This window comes from Vulpes vulpes, chromosome 10, assembly GCF_048418805.1.
Source record: "Vulpes vulpes isolate BD-2025 chromosome 10, VulVul3, whole genome shotgun sequence".
Taxonomy (NCBI): Eukaryota; Metazoa; Chordata; class Mammalia; order Carnivora; family Canidae; genus Vulpes; species Vulpes vulpes.
The window spans coordinates 9,743,205-9,761,642 of NC_132789.1; the positions used below are offsets into that span (position 1 = coordinate 9,743,205).

The following is an 18,438-nucleotide window of genomic DNA, read 5'->3' on the forward strand; positions in this document are numbered from 1 at the left end:
CCACTTGTTACTATGAAATACATGTCTGCATCAAGGTAGTGACAGCATCTAAAAATGGAAGAAAAAGTATAAACCTGAGCCCACCTTTTGGGGAAGGTTAAAAATGGCAGTGAGGGGGCACACCTGAATGGTGCAGCTGGTTGAGCTGTGGACTCAGATTTCAGCACAGGTTGTAATCTCAAGGTCGTAGGACTGAGCCTCACATTTGGGCTCCACACTCAGCAGGGAGTCAGCTTGGGAGTCTCTCCCTCTCTCTGCTCTGAGTATGTGCCTGTGCTCAAAAAAAAAAAAAAAAAAAAAAGTGGTGAAGTATACCCAAGTACCCCACTTTTTGTAAAAATGACAGAGAATACTGGGATGGAGTAGCAGGCAAAAATTTTAAGACATTCCTCAGGGCCCAGACAAGGGCATTTAATCAGGACAGATAGGAAACAATATTTCAGGACAGAAAGCTCCTCTTTCCACTGTACTGTCAGTGAGTCAGCTTTTGATCTTAGCCTGTGGGCCCTAAGTACTCGAATAAACCATGTCATCAGCCTGCCCGAATTCTTCTAGTAACTTCCCAGTAAATTTAGAGATCTCATTCCTTTCCCTAACTACGAAGTAGCCATTGTCATTGCTCTGACATCTGACAAACCCCCAGCCTTACCCCCCAACATCCTTCCCCCTTTCCACTTCAAGCCCAGCTGCTTGAGCCCTTTGTCAATCAATTGGAACAAGCTCAGTAGTTCCTGCCTTGGGGCCTATGCACAGGGATTCCTTTCTCCGTTGCTGACTTTCCATCAGTCAGGTCAGATGGCACTATTCGTGGGACCTGGTTATCAGCATCCTGACTTACCTCCAGGACTTATAAATAAACTAGGTTTATTTTTCTCAACTCCTACCCCACCTGGACCACCACCTAGGATGTGTGTTCTCATTTACCATTTGTATCAGCAGAGCCTAAAGTGGAATTTGGCATGTGATAGAGAAGTACCCAATACATAGATGTTGAAATTCATGAATGCTGGCATGTGGGGTACTACTTTTAAATGAAAAGACTAGTGGCCTTGAAATAAAAGTTTTAAATTCACAAATACTACAATTTTGCCAAGGAATATAACAGTACAAAATTGAGATGAATTACATTATTTAAAACGTTGTGGCTTCTAGGAATCCAAACAGAAATGACCCAGGCAGAAATGCCCACTTAAAATGGAAGTATTTATATAAATTAAACCCATCCAGTTTAATTGGATATGTATGCCTCACTTAGTTCTGAAGGGAGAACATATACTTCCCATATTAATAAATGACCTTAAATGAGTAGGAAGAGTTTCAATAACAAGGCCATAGATACATTGAAACCCCTTTTTATATTAAAAGTTTAAATGAAAGACAAATCCAGGTTGAACATAGTGATTGCAAAATATAATGCAATTTTGAACAATTAAAATTATGAAAATATACAAAATTGATGGGCAACACAGCTAGGCATTTGTACATTTTCCATTATGTGAAGAACACTAAAAATTTCTCTATGCTTTATCCACATCAGATAAATGATTTAAACCAAATGTTTGCTTTGGAGAGTCTTAACTTAGGATCTCAGTAGTATAAAAAGCAGTAATTTTTCAGTCTGTAAACAGTAGTCGTGTTTTTTCTTTCCTTTTTTTTTTTTAAATATCAATTTACCACACAAAAACAAACACAACAAAAAAACCCACACAAACCAAAAACAGCAGCAGCAGCAGCAACGGGTTATTTGGGAATTCTCTTCAAATACCAATGACATACAATTGCTGGAGGGTGCTTTTTACTCCCGTAAGAATATATATATATATATATGTGTGTGTGTGTGTGTGTGTGTGTGTGTATATATGAATATATATATATATTTAAACTGTACACAATTTATAGTGCATAACAGTTTCCAAAAGAACAGATCAATAAAAGATATTGGCCATTTCTGCATAATTTCATTTTTTACATTATCCCAAAATGTAAGCGGTTGGTCTAATTGAAATGCTACATTTAGTAGGAAAGTCAGCAAATAACAAAGGAAGCATAACCTCGACGTAACATTATTTGTCACTAACACCAGTAGAGGTCCCAGGTGCCCCTAGGCAAAAGACTAGTTAGGTAGACCACTGGAGTCAAGCACTGTCCCTGAGGACCAAAGCCAGCTCACTGAGCACACATATGCTAGATTGACCATGGTCAGTTGAAGACTTGTTTCATAGAGCATTTCTATTTCTATGTACAGTAATTCTGGATATTCAAAGAAACATCATTTCAAGAACATATGCCATACACACATACCCCCACTCTCATACACACACCAAGTCCCATCTAAATAGGCAATAGTTTTACGAAATTATGATATGTTGTCATTAAATTAAATTTGGAATCAATTAGAGTTTTTAATTCATCTTGTTCAAGGCAGTTCTTTTTGAGATGGGGTATGATGGCTGTGGATACCAACTTATGCCAAAAAATAACTTCTTGAAATTACTTGATGGACTAGGATTTCCAGTAAGTCTTATTTTGAACAGATAATGTAATTTCCTTAAAAATTTCCTTGGAAGTTTAAACAGTTATTAATCACCCTATCAAATTGTGAATCTAAGAAAGTCACGATGAGGGAACAAAATGCAGTTATTTTGCATACAGAGATTTTCCAAGCTCTCTTTTGTTTTGCTTTTTAAAAGAAAAAGTATCACATTTTCACTGGAGAAGTGAGTAGGAAAGGACCTGTAAGGTCTTTCAAGACCAATCAACCCGATGTCTGAATTTCCTTATCAAACTCATGTCTTTGTTCTTAAAGAATTACTAACTTTAATGGTATTTGAGTAACAAAGACCAAAAATAGAAGCACAGATTCAAATGCAAAAAGTTATCAAAGCAATTGTATAAACTGTATAGCATTTTCAAGAGCAATGTTTATCTTTTCTGTCAGACCAACCTCTGAAGCTACAGTCTTGGGGAGCTACAGGTACAATGTAGGAACAATGTAAACACCATCCTGGTGTAATTCTCAAGTTTGAAGAAAGTAGACAATGTCAAACCCAATGGATAACATTTCTTTTGCCAGCCTAAAACTTAAAACCTAGGTTAAGTCCATAATATACATTCCTTCCTTCCTCCCCAACCCCCCCCCCACTTAAAAAACACTAAAGTATTACATCTTTATTTTCAAGCATATATATATATATATATATATATACACACACACATATATATGCCTGAAAAATATATATGTAAAAGCATATATATATATATATATATATATATATATATATAATCACAAAACCAATGACATTGGTATTAGATTTGCCTGCATAAATTATATACACCTCTCTTCTTTAAAACAGTGATTCCCATCTTTCCCAAAGATGGATGAAAGACAGCAAGCTAGTCCTCAGCAGGCTCGTAAGTGGTCTGCACTGCTTTCCCCTCCATATGCCTGTAAGTTAACATAAGCCTATCTGTGATTTAACTCACAGGAGCTAGGATGGGGATTTCTTGGCTACCGAGCCTGTGGTCATCTTAGTGGCACTCTTCAGTGACAGGTGCTTATTTATGCCAAATTTCATCTGAGGCCCTTTGGGAACCTGGTTTGGGTTCTGTGGGAGCCAAGCAGCTGAGGAAGCCTCAAAACTAAACTAATGTGGAAAAAGGGCCTGCTGCTAGTCATGGTCCCCCTATACTTCTGCTTTCTGCTTCCTAAGGCTCAAGGACCAGACCAAACACCTACTGCAATAATGGTAGGGCCATTCAGCTGCTCTGAGGTCAATGCTTTATGCTTAATTTCTATTGCTGCTTTTATAGGACCCCCCTACCCACCAGATGTTTCTGGTGATGGGAGGAAAGAAGAAAAGTGGGGTTCTCTTGTGGCTGCCATATGCATATGAACATGTATAAAAAGTGGTCAAACCCAGATGAGGGTCCTGCTTCTGGTTTATATACAATAATTTAATCAATTGTATACATTTAATACCTAAAAAATTAATTCACAATCAAAGTCCTTCATGCATTTTATGAGGAAGTTCTGGATTAAAATGATGGTCAACCAGATGTAGCTTCTGCCTGGGAAGATGATGTCATTTTCTGCCATAAAGTCATCGGTGCCTGTGATTCACACTTCCTTAAATTTTTAGTTTCTTTGTGGTCTCCAGTCTTTTTTTCAGCAGCTCTCCAATTTCCAGAAGTGAGTGTAGATAACTGCTCTGCACCTTCCCTTGCACAGTCTTTGAAAATTTTCTCTCTTCCTACAAAGGAGACAGTAATTAGTGGTCTTGATCTGAAAGCACTCCCCTAGGGGATCCCTGGGTGGCGCAGCGTTTAGCACCTGCCTTTGGCCCAGGGCGCTATCCTGGAGACCCAGGATCGAATCCCTTGTCGGGCTCCCGGTGCATGGAGCCTGCTTCTCCCTCTGCCTATGTCTCTGCCTCTCTCTCTCTCTCTCTCACTGTGTGCCTATCATAAATAAAAAAAATAAAGTTGTTTAAAAAAAAAAAAAATGAAAGCACTCCCCTAGATTATAGTTCTTCTTGTGGAAGTCAAAACTACAATTATCCTTTTTTTTTTTTTTAAGATTTTATTTATTTATTCATGAGAGACACAGAGAGATGCAGAGACATAGGCAGAGGGAGAAACAGGCTCCCTGCTTTAGCATCATTATTCTTTGAAGTCTTTAATCAGTATTGTTTTAAGTTACACAAAATCAAAAAACTGGTATTTCTGATTAACTTTTATCCAGAAAAAAAGGTAGAAAATGATTACTAAGTAGTTTGGATATAAAATCACTACTTTGTTAGCTGTACAAAATGGAAAAATTAATATTTCTCATTATTTCATCAGAAAACAAAAGTAGAAATTTATTATTAATTTGAACATTATCACAGACACATATAAAGGCATCAAATTTACCTTTGCCAACTTTTCTAGTTATAATATTGATAGGTCTCCTTCTATATTGACAAAGTCCATGGGTTCCAGAGAATAAAGAGCTAAAAAAAGAATAAAGCTTTCCTAGACCTACTCAAATATGTGCTACACACTTGAATTGTGGTAGAGACTACAAAAAACAAAAGGATGGAATGTTCAAACAGAGAAAGGAGGTTGGCTGAGAACTGGCTAAGGTTACATGAAGTTGGTACTGCAAAGCCCTGAAGAAACCAGATAAACATACCTTGAGACCTAAACAACCTTGGAAATACACATGTGCATAAGACGAGAAGGCATGTAAAATACATTTCATTCAGTCCTGTAGTAAATGTATATAAACAACCTAAAAAGTCCAATGCCTATGATGCATTCATATTTTGAATACCATACAGTTGTTTAAAAGAACAAGACTGGCATATATGTGCTAGCCTAAACAAATCTCTTGAATATGAGGTTAAGTGAAAAAAAAGCCAAGTTTCAGAATAAAATAGAATGTATCATTTACTTACAAAAGCCTAACAGTTATTAGAGTACATTATAAGGTTACATTAAAAGGTCTTGGCACATAACCAGTTTTAGTGGACAGCCCCTGGGAAGAGGAAAAAGGATTGGGATGTGGTAGTTCAGAGGGTTTATGCATAGTTTGAAGTTTAGAAAGAAAGGAAGGAAAGAAAAAACAAGTAAACCTAGTGGCAACTGAATTGAAGAAAAAAAAATTTTTCCCCTCAAAATACGAATAGCCAGCACTATATGGATCCTACATTTGGTGGCTGGTGCTGCTCAGTATATTATAGGTATTATGACTTCAATAAAAATAGGTAATAAAATGCCATTATTGTTTTTTGTAATCCTCACTATAATCCTATAAAATAGGTATTATGATTTCTATTTTTCAGATAAAGAAGTTGAAGCACAGAGGTTAAATGACCTTCCCAAGGTCAAAATATGAGAACAGGGGTGCCTGGGTGGCTCAGTCAGCTGAGCATCCACTCTTGGTCTTGGCTCAAGTCATGATCTCAGGATTGTGAAATAGAGCCACTGCCACCCCCTTGGGCCCTATGCTCAGCAGGGAGAGATTCTCTCTCTTTCTGTCCCTCCCCCCACTTGTACACACGTCCATGCTCTCAAATAAATCTTAAAAAAAAAAAAAAAAACAAAAACAAAGATAAGGACAGAGTCAAGGCTTAAAAAATTTAAAGTAGCCCAAACTTAAAGATAACCTTTTGAATGAATACTCAAAATGAAAAATCTTATTTCTTACATCAGAAGGCAGACAGATCTTTTAACTACCACCACACAACTGGCAACAGCTTTGTGGGCTACTGTGCCCGTCATCTTTGTCTTAGACAGTCCTTCCCATATACCATGTGCTCTAGCTTTGCCGACTGACTCAGGTGCCTCCACACAATTCACTCTTCTGCCTCTTTCTGCTTTGATATCCTTTCATCCATTCTGGTCTACCTACTGAACACTTACTGATCCTTAAATGTAACCTCTCCGGTAAGACTTCTCAGACTCGTTCAGTTTTTGTGCCTCTATCTTACCTCCAAATTAATTTGTATGCATCTAAAGCCAGGTCTTTTTTTTTTTTTTTTTTTTTTTTTTTTTTTGGCCAGGTCTTTTTTTTAAATTAACATATAATGTATTATTAATTTCAGAGGTAGAGGTCAGTGATTCATCAGCCTTATATAACACCCAGTGCTCATTACATCACGTAATGCCCTCCTTAATGTCCATCACCCAGTTACCCTGTCCCCCAACCTCCTTCCCCTCTAGCCACCCTCAGTTTGTGTCCTATGATAAAAAAGTCTCTTATGGTTTATCTCCCTCTCTGATTTTGTCTTGTTTTATATTTCTTTCTCTTCTCCAATGATCCTGTTTTATTCCTTAAATTCTAGGTATGAGTGAGACCATGGTATTTGTCTTTCTGACTTATTTCACTTAGCATAATAGTTACATCCACATCATTGCAAATGGCAAGATTTCACTTTCTGATGGCTGAGTAGTATTCCACTGTATACATATACCACACCACCTTTATCCATTCATCTGTTGACAGACATCTGGGCTCTTTCCATAGTTTGGCTATTGTAGACACTGCTGCTATAAACATTAGGGTGCAAGTGCTCCTTTGGATCATTACATTTGTATCTTTGGGGCAAATCCCTAGTAGTTCAAATTGCTGGGTCATAGGGTAGCTCTATTTTCAACTCTCTGAGGAAACTCCATTCTATTTTTCAGAGTTATAGCCAGGTCTTTCAACCACTGTATTTCTATGAGCATTTATCCAACAATAGCAAGCTCAATAAATTTATATCTATCTACTTATTAAAAATCTCAAAGATATCCAGCAAAGCCCAATCATATGAAGCAATGTGACATTCACCAAATTTGTGATCTTTTAAGATTTTTTTTTAAATTTTTATTTATTTATGATAGTCACAGAGAGAGAGGGAGAGAGAGAGAGAGAGAGAGAGAGAGAGGCAGAGACACAGGCAGAGGGAGAAGCAGGCTCCATGCACCGGGAGCCCGACGTGGGATTCGATCCCAGGTCTCCAGGATTGCACCCTGGGCCAAACGCAGGCGCCAAACCGCTGTGCCACCCAGGGATCCCTTAAGATTTTTTTTAAGCAAATAGTATAATTTTGAGTTTTTCTTGTTCTATAGTATTTGGGAAAGAGCTGAGAGTTTGGAGTAGAGAATAAGTTTGGGTTTGGCCTAAAAAATAAGAAGTCAAACAGCTCAAAACCTACCACTAACTATCAGATTTCTCTATATGTAAAAGTGTTCCAATTTTTAGTATGTGCTGCCGAAGCGAGCACTGTAAAAGTGTTCCAAACAGACTATCAAGTATCTCTTCTTTCAGAGTGTGTCCAAGTGAGAGGCAGAAGGCAAAAATCCTAGTTAGGATATACCTGTTTCTCAAGGATTCAATTACTAGGCTTTTACTGGGCACCCAAGTGCCCAGAAGTCATAAAGGCTACTGGCAGATACAGATGTGTTACAGGAATACAGAAGAGAAAGAGGTGAGGATAGTTCTGGATGATGAGACTGGGACTTATTTGGGGCTAAGAAAAGAGAGGTGCTATTCTCTACTTTCTAATTTTCTTAAGCATACATTTTGCGTATAAAGAAATAGTGAAACACTATACAACAGTTAAGAAATAAGGTGGCTCAGTTGGTTAAGTGTCTGAATTCAGCTCAGATCATGATCTCAGGGTCCTGGGATCAAGCCCCACACTGAGTTCCTTGCTCAGCAGGAAGTCTGCCTCTCCCTCTCTCACTCCCTCTGCCCCTACCCCCACTTGTGCCCTCTAATAAATAAATAAAATCTTAGAAAATAAGAAATTTTTAAAAAGGGATGCCTGAGTGGCTGAGCGTCTGCCCGTCTGCCTTCAGCTCAGGTCATGATCCCAGGCGCCAGGGATAGAGTCCTGCGTCGGACTCCCTATGGGGAGCTGCTTCTCTCTCTGCCTATGTCTCTGCCTCTCTCTCTCGCTCTCTGTCTCTGATGAATAAATAAATAAAAACTTAAAAAAAAAGAAAGTACAGAAGTACTCACCTAATAATCTAGACACTTAGTACAAAAAAAACCCCAATGTGTATAGTATGCTATCATTTTTGTTTAAAAGCAAAAGGTAAGGAAACAAACATCATATGCTTTTAGCTTGGGTTATCGAACTCAGGAAGACTGCACAAGAAACTATCAACAACAATGGTTCCTTCTTGGAAATGGAATTAGGGAATGGGTTAGAAAGGGAAGAAGACATTTCACTATATAGTCTTTATTCAATCTCATTTTTTTTACAAGATTATTTTACTTTTCAAAACACTGTAAAGCTTGAAAAAAGGAAAACTAAACAAATAAGACAAAAATACTAAAGAATTAACCCATCAATTAGTCCTACTCACCATTGAAGTCTATATTCATTCTAATGTATACAGGAAAGCAGCTGAATATACAGCTTAACTGCCTACAACCAAACTTCTAGTTTCACCTCTGAACACATCTGCTTTCTTTAACCAGTCTTTGGAAATGTTATTATTAAAGGCTCTGAGCCCCTTCCCATAGTAAGCCTCTTGTTTATAGCTCCGCCTCATTTATAGCTCCGCCTCATTTATAGCTCCAAGTTGAAAAGTTGAAGCTTTACAAAAGAGGGGCTTATAATCTTTTAAACCCAAACTTCCTTCCCTGGGAAGGTCTGAGGCTAGGGATGATAGCTGCTGTCATTAGTGAATGAGCTCCCTCACTAGCAGAGGCTGGGGCCAGACGAACTACTCAAGGGAGCACTCCCTCACAACTGGAGTTTCATCACTAGAGCAACTAGGTCAGTGAATGTTAACTCCTCTGACACCATTAAATTTTCAATCATTTCAGACTGAAAGTTTACTTAATGTTTTTTAAGAATACACATCTTAAAGGCAAGACTTTACAAGGATTTTGCTACCAAAATTGTAAGAAACTAGCCTAAAGTAATTACCAGAAGTCTGACGAGTAGTACCTTTGATTCCATGCTTGGCTCCTTCCCTTTTTTGACTGGCTTACTCTCTAGCCTAATTACTACTGACATAATTATTTATGATGTCCAGCATCTCTTTTTCAGGTGATAACTGCTGGGGTGGCAAAGAAATAAACCAACCCGGTAGGAGGTAACTTCTCACTCAAGGAGATTGTCCGTGGATCTCAAGAGTATGGCTGGTTTCCTCTTGTACTCAAAACAGGGACAGTTCTAATTGTACTCCTCATTAATTAATCATCAGTTTTCATACTAAAAGAAACACCCCAAATGTATAGAAAGGAGGTATGGAGAGAGGGGAGAAATGAAGGGGGAGGGGAACCAACCACCACCAATGACACAACAAAACACTGCTACGAGGCACCTTCCAATCACAAGTCCTAGAAGGAGCAAATAATGAATTGAAATTCATCCTTGTGATAAAGAAAAGAACATTTGAATATCTACAAATAACTTATTGCTGGTTGCCTGCAGTCTCTTACCAGTGAGAGAGAAGTATCTTCTAAAATAAGTTCTTCAAGTTTAAGTGCAATTAGATGTGTTTCAAGCCCTTTAATATGATCCACAACGTTGGAAATTAAAGTCTGAAGCCCAGTAACATAGTCCTGGAAACTGGTGAAGACAGGTGGCTAGAAAAAAGATTTTTAAAAAGATGAAAGATTATCAAACATATTTCCTTTGCTTACATCTCATAAGCTATATTAACCTCTTACCATAGTATTACTTAATGGTATTAATAGTAACCGAGATGGATACAGTTTTAGATATTATGAAAGTCTCTCAAACCAAGGTAAATTTAACTGCCACCAAATGATGCAAACTCAGCAACAATGACAAGCATTTTTTTAAATGAGGTTTATTCACTCTGAGGAACTATAGATGGAAATATCCTATTTACTCAACTTCAGGCTCAGAATCTTCTGGAACACTACATATGAGACAAACCAAAATTTCACTTCTCTATGTATTTTTGAGATTTCCTCTAATGTTAATAACAGAAATAGAGTTTTCTAAGTTCCAAAAGAAAAAATAATGGACAACATTTACAAAAAATCTGAAAAACAATAGTTAAGGGGACTTGCCCTGATATATATTAGAGTATATTATAAAGTTACATAAAACCCAGACAGTACTGGTATAGAAGTGAACTGATAAAAAGTGAAAGGAAACAAGTTCCAAGATAAATAAACCAAAGAATATAAGGGAATTTAAGGGTGCCATCTCAAAACAATGGTTTTCAAAAATAAAACAAGACAATATCAGGGAGGGAGACAAATCACAAGAGATTCTCAATCATAGGATATAAACTGAGGGTTGCTGGAAGTGGAGAGGGTGGGTAGGAGGATGGGATAACTAGGTAATGGACAGGGGATCCCTGGGTGGCTCAGCAGTTTGGCGCCTGCCTTTGGCCCAGGGCAGGATTCTGGAGTCCCAGGATCAAGTCCTGCATCGGGCTCCCAGCATGGAGCCTGTTTCTCCCTCTGCCTCAATCTGTGTGTCTATCATAAATAAATAAATAAATGAATGAATGAATGAATGAATGAATGAATGAATGAATGAATAAATCTTAAAAAAGAAACTAGGTAATGGACATTAAGGAGGGCATGTAATGTAATGAGCACTGGGTGTTGTATAATATTGATGAATCATGGACTGCAACCTCTGAAACAAATAATACATTATGTTAATTATTTGAATTTAAATAAAAAGTTGAAAATATGAAAAATTTAAAAGTAAAAAAGAAAAAAAAACTCAACGGTTTCCAGTGGATGAATGGTACTGAGACAACTAGGTAGACATTTGAAAATATAAAATAGGGGCACCTGGCTGGCTCAGTCAGTAGAGCATGAAACTCTTGATCTTGGGGTCATGAGTTCAAGCCTCACCTTGGGTGTAGAGATTACTTTAAAATATATATATTTTTAAATTTACTTATTTGAGAGAGAGAGCAAGCATAAGTGTGGGGATAGGAGCAGGAGAAAATCTCAAGCAGATTCCTTGCTGCTCAAGGAGTCCAATAACCCATGAGATCATGACTTGAGCTGAAACCAAGAGTCAGATGCTTAGCTGACTAAGCCACCCAGGTCCCCAGAGTAAAATCTTTTAAAAATAAAATAAATAAGATAAAAAATAAGAACCAAAATAAATTCCAAATAGAGTAAATACTAAGTTTAAAAAATCCACCAAAGCTCCAGAAGAAAATTTAGATAATGGCTTGTGTAATAAATTGAAAAGGCCTTCCTAAACATTACACCAAGCTAAGAACCATTTTTAAAAAATAATCGGGGGATGCCTGGGTGGCTCAGCATTTGAGCGTCTGCCTTTGGCTCAGGGCGTGATCCCAGAGTTCCGGGATCAAGTCCCGCATCAGGCTTCCTGCATAGAGCCTGCTTCTCCCTCTGCCTGTATCTCTGCTTCTCTCTCTCTCTCTCTCTCTCTCATGAATAAATAAAATCTTAAAAAATAAATAAATAATAAGATAATCGGTGGTGGGGTGGTGGTGGTGTATGGGTCTCTCAGTCAGTTAAGCATCTGCCTTCAGCTCCGTCATGATCCCAGGGTCCTAGGATTGAGTCCCGCATCAGGCTCCCCGCTCCACATGGAGCTGCTTCTCCTTCTGCCCCTCCTCCCACTTGTTTTCTTTCTTCTAATAAATAAATAAAATCTTTTTTAAAAACATTAAAAAAGGGATCCCTGGGTGGCACAGCGGTTTGGCGCCTGCCTTTGGCCCAGGCCGTGATCCTGGAGACCCGGGATCAAATCCCACATCGGGCTCCTGGTGCATGGAGCCTGCTTCTCCCTCTGCCTGTGTCTCTGCCTCTCTCTCTCTGTGACTATCATAAATAAATAAAATTTTAAAAAAAATTAAAAAAAAACATTAAAAAATTTTTAATTATGTTGACAAAAAATTACTTACGTTAAAAGACAAATGAAAAACTGAAAAAAATTGCATCATACGGGATACAGAATTAATAATAACAAAATTAAGAGTCCAAAGCTTAAAATATTTTAATAGGAAAAATATTACTACCACAACAAGAAACTTGGGCAAAGATTTGAACAGAAAATATATCAAAGACCCAGTAGGTGCCTGGGTGGCTCAGTTGGTTAAGCATCTGCCTTCAGCTCAGGTTATGATCCCAGGTCCTGGGAGATAGAGTCTTGCATGGGACTCCTTGCTCAGCAGGGAATCTGCTGCTTCTTCTGCCTCTTCCTGCCACTCATGCTCGTTCCCTTTCTCTCACAAAAATAAAATCTTTAAAAACAAACAAACAAAACACAAAAAAATCCTAGCAATATATGACACAATTTAAAAATCAAACACAAGAAACCTACCCAATCTGTTAGGCTAACTTTTGACTAAAAAAATCTCCCTGGAAGGTTCAATATCAATCAATTCTTTTTAACAACTTTTAAGTAAACTCTACCCCTAATGTGGGGCTTGAACTCATGACCCCAGGATCAAGAGTCATATGCTCGCCTTAGGCCCAGGCTGTGATCCTGGAGACCCGGGATCAAGTCCCATATCAGGCTTCCTGCATGGAGCCTGCTTCTTCCTCTGCCTGTGTCTCTGCCTCTCTCCTCTGTATGTCTCTCATTAATAAATAAATAAAATCTTAAAAAGAAAATGGTCTAAAAAAAAACTAGTAATGTGAATGATACAATGATGTAATTCCAAAACTCTTAGTATTTATTGTAAAACAAGTGAATATACTGATGTAGGGAACCAGGGTTCAAACTCAAACAAAACAAAACAAAAAAAGCTACAAAGTGGAAAGAGGGAAGGAAAAGAAGGAAGAACACTGTGATATTGGTATCAGTAAGAATTAATTATTCTGTGTGTTTGCATGTGTAAATAAATTTCCTGTCTCCTTTCACTGACATAAACCTGAAATCCCAATACCAATTAGTATACCTAACATCTAGATCTTGGTTTTGAAATGCCACCAGGGCTCCTTGGAAATAAGTTCTCAGTTCAGCTGAATAGGAACAAAGTGGTTGGAGCAGTTTTGCTATTCCACAAAATAAGGGCTCAAAAGCTGACAACATGTTAGAGGACAGGAACAAGCTTAGAGATGCTCTCAGTAGCCAAATCTGAGCATGCAAAACAGAATAATGATAATGGATTAAAAAGGAATTTTTAGGGATCCCTGGGTGGCGCAGCGGTTTGGCGCCTGCCTTTGGCCCAGGGCGTGATCCTGGAGACCTGGGATCGAATCCCACGTCGAGCTCCCAGTGCATGGAGCCTGCTTCTCCCTCTGCCTGTGTCTCTGCCTCTCTCTCTCTCTCTCTCTCTCTCTCTCTCTGTGACTATCATAAATAAATAAAAATTAAAAAAATAAAAAATAAAAAAAAATAAAAAGGAATTTTTAAAAAGAATGATACTTAAATAGGGAGTAATATTTAAAAAACATACATACAAATATATATATGAATGGGGTGAGACAGCTCCATTTTACAGAAAAATGCCAACTAATAAATGAGGAAGGACTGCCAGGATTTTTTTAAGATTTTATTTATTTATTAGAGACAGAGAGAGAGAGAGAGAGAGAGAGAGAGAGGCAGAGACACAGGCAGAGGGAGAAGCAGGCCCCGTGCAGAGAGCCTGATGTGGGACTCAATCCCGGGTCTCCAGGATCATGCCCCAGGCTGAAGGCAGCGCTGAACTGCTAAGCCACCGGGGCTGCCCGACTGCCAGGATTTTTAAAACTCACCAATGTGGAACCATCAGTGTACTAAATGATTTATGCAAATCAGACTTAACAGTGGATATTAAAACCAGCAAGTGAAAGGCTGGTAGGGAACAGGATATTCAGTCTCAAAGCATCGTCCTACAGAGGACTTATAATTATAGGGGGGAAGGCACCTTTACAATGAAGAAATCCAGACACTTCCTCTATCAAATAATTAAATCTACAAGGACCAATAATGGGACAAAACAACCTTAGTACTTCCTGATTTAATTTGCTAAAATAGACACAGCATTTATATTTAACCTAAACCCAAGGTAATTAGTCAAATCTAGACTGTAATACTATTCTACCAAAAACTGAGCTAGACTCTTCAACAGTAAGTACAAAAGGCTAAGAAGTATTTAAGATTAATGGAGGGTAAAAAGACAAGAAAACTAAAAGCCACGTCAGATCCTTAATAGGGTTTAAGTATTTTGAAAAAGGCTATAACAAAGGACACAATTGGGATAACTGGGGAAATCTGAATGTGGACATTATAATATTATTGTATCAGTATTAAATGTCTGGACTGTGAAAATTTCTTGAGTATTGTGGTTTTGTAGGTGACTGCCCTATTTTATCCTGTTAAGCAACACAAAGTCTGTACTTTTCTTTCAAACAGTTCAACAAACAAGGGGGGGTAGACAGGATGAGAGAGTAAGATAAAGCAGATGGAGCCAAGTGGTATTAACAAGTGGCAAGTCTAGTAAGGATATTTGGGTGTCATGCTAGCCTTTCAACTTTTCTATAGGCGTCATTTAAAAGCAAAAACAAGCTGGACAGAGAAAATGAAGGTACACAGGACTCTTAAAGTTTCTTATAATATGCAGGAAAACAATGAAAAGAAAAAGCAGCATGCAACCAGGCTGTGTTTTCCCTATTATTACCATGATGATGCTGGTTTCTTTTTTCTTCTTTTTCTTTTTCTGTAAATTTAATTTGTATGGTCGCAGGACACTCTCACAGTAACTGGACACCCAAAGGATAATAGAAATAGTCTGAAAGAGGAAAAATCACAAATTCATCAATAAGGATTATATTCAAGACACCTAGCAGGAACAGTTAAGGTTATGGATTAAATTCTTGCTGATAGTTCTGTGCAAATCCCTTTGAATTCTCCTCTAGTTCTCCACTACAGATTAGAGTTTAGATTAATTTCTACAATTACCACGCTGATTCTGAAGACCTTCATTTGAATACTGCTCAGAATACTAAGATTACTTCAATCTTTATCCTCCCTTCTAGCTCTCCTAGCCCTAAAGGCATCCTCCACCTCAGCCTAGTTTCCTTTCACTCAAGTGAGAGGTCCAAATTCCTAGGCATGGAATCCAAAAGTTACTTATAATATGCCTCTCCCCACCCACGTCCCAGCCCATTAAGATACTACCTCACCTACAAATCTTAACTTAAATATTAACAGAGAGAGGATCCTGGGGGGGATCAGTCAGTTAAGCATCCAACTCTTGATTTTAGCTCAGGTCCTGATCTCAGAGTCATGGGACAGAGTGCCCCATTAGGCTCTGTGTTCAGCACATAGTCTGCTTGTTCTTTCTCTACTCCTGCACCTGCACTCTTTATCTCGAAGATAAATAAATAAAAGCTTTAAACAAAAAAAAAAAGATTCTCTTTCCCTCTGCCCCTCCCCACCATCCCCCATGTTCCTCTTACACACACACACACACACACACACACACACACACACAGACACACAGAAATCTCCCCAACTGGTCAACACATGCCCTCCTTCAAGTTAGGTGTTTACACCTATGCTTTTCCTCTGCTACAGAGTGTGCATGGACATACTATGCAATTATGGCTGATTTATTCAGAGTCTTAGACACTTACACTGTATCAGTCACCAGAACAGACTAGGAGGGGAAGAAAAGTAAATAAACATGTGACAAAAATAAGACAATGAATTATGAGTGTTTGCAATCCTCCTTTTCCCTCTGGTTAAAAAAGAGGAGAAAGTTTTGCTGAATAAGTGCCCAGATTCTCCTTCATAATGCAGAATCTTAGTAATTAGTGAATAGCAACAACAAATTCATTTTTTAAAAGATTTTATTTATTTATTCATGAGAGACACAGAGAGAGAGGCAGAGACATAAGCAGGGGGAGAAGCAGGCTCCATGCAAGAAGCCTGATGTGGGACTCAATCCTAGTACTCCGGGATCACACCCTGAGCAAAAGGCATATGCTCAACCGCTGAGCCACTCAGGCGTCCCTAGTAACAACAAATTTAAAAAACTGGTGGAATTAACTTAAAACATAATAGTTGAGTGAAAAAGGAAAATGAACAGAGAACAGATACATTTAGAGTGAACCTAAGGAATTTTTCAAAGATTTATAAAGCAAATTGCAAGTTTTATTCATTATGAACAAAACTTTCTTGGTATGCTTGGAAGGAACTCCTTCAAAAATGATTTAAATTGCTTTTCAGTTAACAAAAGGTGGGGGATTAAAATAAAGGTATAAGGTGCCTTTTACCTGTTTATTTTTTAAAAATTATCTTTCACTCAATTAAGGAAAACCAAGTTTTCCAGGAAGAGAACAAAGACATACCTCAACAAAGAAGACTAGGTTCTCTAAAAGAGCAGGGCGTGTTTTCAAGTTACCATCTTTAACTTCTAAGAGGTCACCTTTACATCTACTGAAGACATCTGAAAATAGGAAAGTATTTTATTTTTTTATTTGGCTTTTGTTTCAACACTATTTTTAGGAATACAATGTATGCTCTAATAAAGAATAAGCAAATATAAAAGCTTAAGCCAGAAAGCTTCCCCCACCACAATGAACCAAACAAAGGATATCTATTTTAAGCTTTTTTAAAAAAGATTTTATTTTTAAGTTATCTCTATCTGCAAGATGGGGCTCAAATTCACAACCCCAAGATCAAGAGTTGTAGGCTCTACTGACTGAGCCAGCCAGGAGCCCCTATTTTAAGCTCTTTAAAAAGCCATGTAACTAAGGCTCTGTTGTCTTCAAAATATAAAAGGTGGCCTCATAAATTATATATTCTAGAGTCTAAACCCCAGCTAGCCGTTCCACAGATAGGTCATTGTCATAATAAAATTAAGACTTCAAATGAATGATTTAGAAGAATGTGTGCTATTATGGACTAAAAGACCAAAGTACATGATAGAAATTAACCTTCATAATAAATACCATGTTTTATTCTCATACTCTTGATCTTTTAATTATTCTTCATTTGGGTAATAAAATAAAAAACCATTTAGGCTATTTTTCTCCCTATTTAGGCTCTTGAAAATAAAGATCCTTATAGATTTTACTTGCATTTATGTACCCTTTTACCAAACAATTCCATTGCCAGGAATTTAATCCCAAGAAGTACTCAAATAAGTACCCAAACACTTATGTACCAAGATGTTCATTTCAGCTTTATTATAGAGTTTATAAATAACTCAAGTACATAATATATCATGTACTCCATGGGGCAATACATAAATAAACTTAGTACACTGATATAATACTGTGTAATATTATATGTAATTGACATGGTAAGTGCCCAAGACAACAGAAAAGTAAAATTAAAAAGTATGTTTAAAAAATAAAATCACTACAATATATTTCCACATACACACATATGACTGTTTAGGGTCCTTCTAGGAGTATAGACTCCAAAAGTGTTACTTACCTTTTAAGTAAAGTACTTACTGTCCTCTGGGGAAATGGGGCTAGGAAAGGGAGAAACACCATACCCACTTGTGTACTGTGTTGTCTACTACTTTTGTAATCAACACTTTTTAAAGTTAAAGACAAGTCTTTCAAAATACCCAAAGTATGCATTATTTTCAAGTTGTTTGCAACTCCTTCAAGTTTCTACTAAAAAATGAGTTCCTAATTAGATAATTAGATAAAATACGGGGGTCCATAGTCAGAATGCTTACCTTTTAATTGTTCTAGTAAAGACTTAAGACAATTCTCTACTCGCTCCTGGATTTCCACTGTATCCTCTAAAATCAAAAAAAAAAAAAAAAAAGGAAAGAAAAGAAAAGAAAAAGAAAAAACAGCACCAAGATCAACACCCGCAAGCAATTCATGGGCAAGGACATTTTCTTTACTCTTAAGACTCACAGGCATCAAACTCCATCATTGAGGGACAAAGAAAAAGATAAAAGAAAGGAAAAGAAAGGCATTAATTACCTTTCTCTCAAAAGTAATACCTAAAATTTTCTAGGAAGACTTAAAATCTAAGTGCTTCAAATAATCTCAAAGACAGAATCTACAAACCTTAAGAT

At 37.5% G+C, this 18,438-nt stretch overlaps 1 protein-coding gene across 1 annotated transcript in view; it reads right to left on the minus strand.

Annotated features, from left to right (window-relative positions):
* Positions 1 to 3,933: 3,933 nt before the first annotated feature.
* NAA25 (N-alpha-acetyltransferase 25, NatB auxiliary subunit) overlaps positions 3,934 to 18,438 on the minus strand; it is a 75,455-nt gene continuing 60,950 nt past the window's right edge. Inside the window, exons 20-24 of the mRNA XM_026018861.2 lie at positions 18,088 to 18,153; positions 16,742 to 16,839; positions 15,067 to 15,177; positions 9,929 to 10,075; positions 3,934 to 4,250 (exon numbers count right to left, since the gene is read on the minus strand). Coding sequence (XP_025874646.1) covers positions 4,128 to 4,250; positions 9,929 to 10,075; positions 15,067 to 15,177; positions 16,742 to 16,839; positions 18,088 to 18,153 — 545 coding nt within the window. The 3' untranslated portion in view covers positions 3,934 to 4,127. The remainder of the gene's footprint in view (positions 4,251 to 9,928; positions 10,076 to 15,066; positions 15,178 to 16,741; positions 16,840 to 18,087; positions 18,154 to 18,438) is intronic.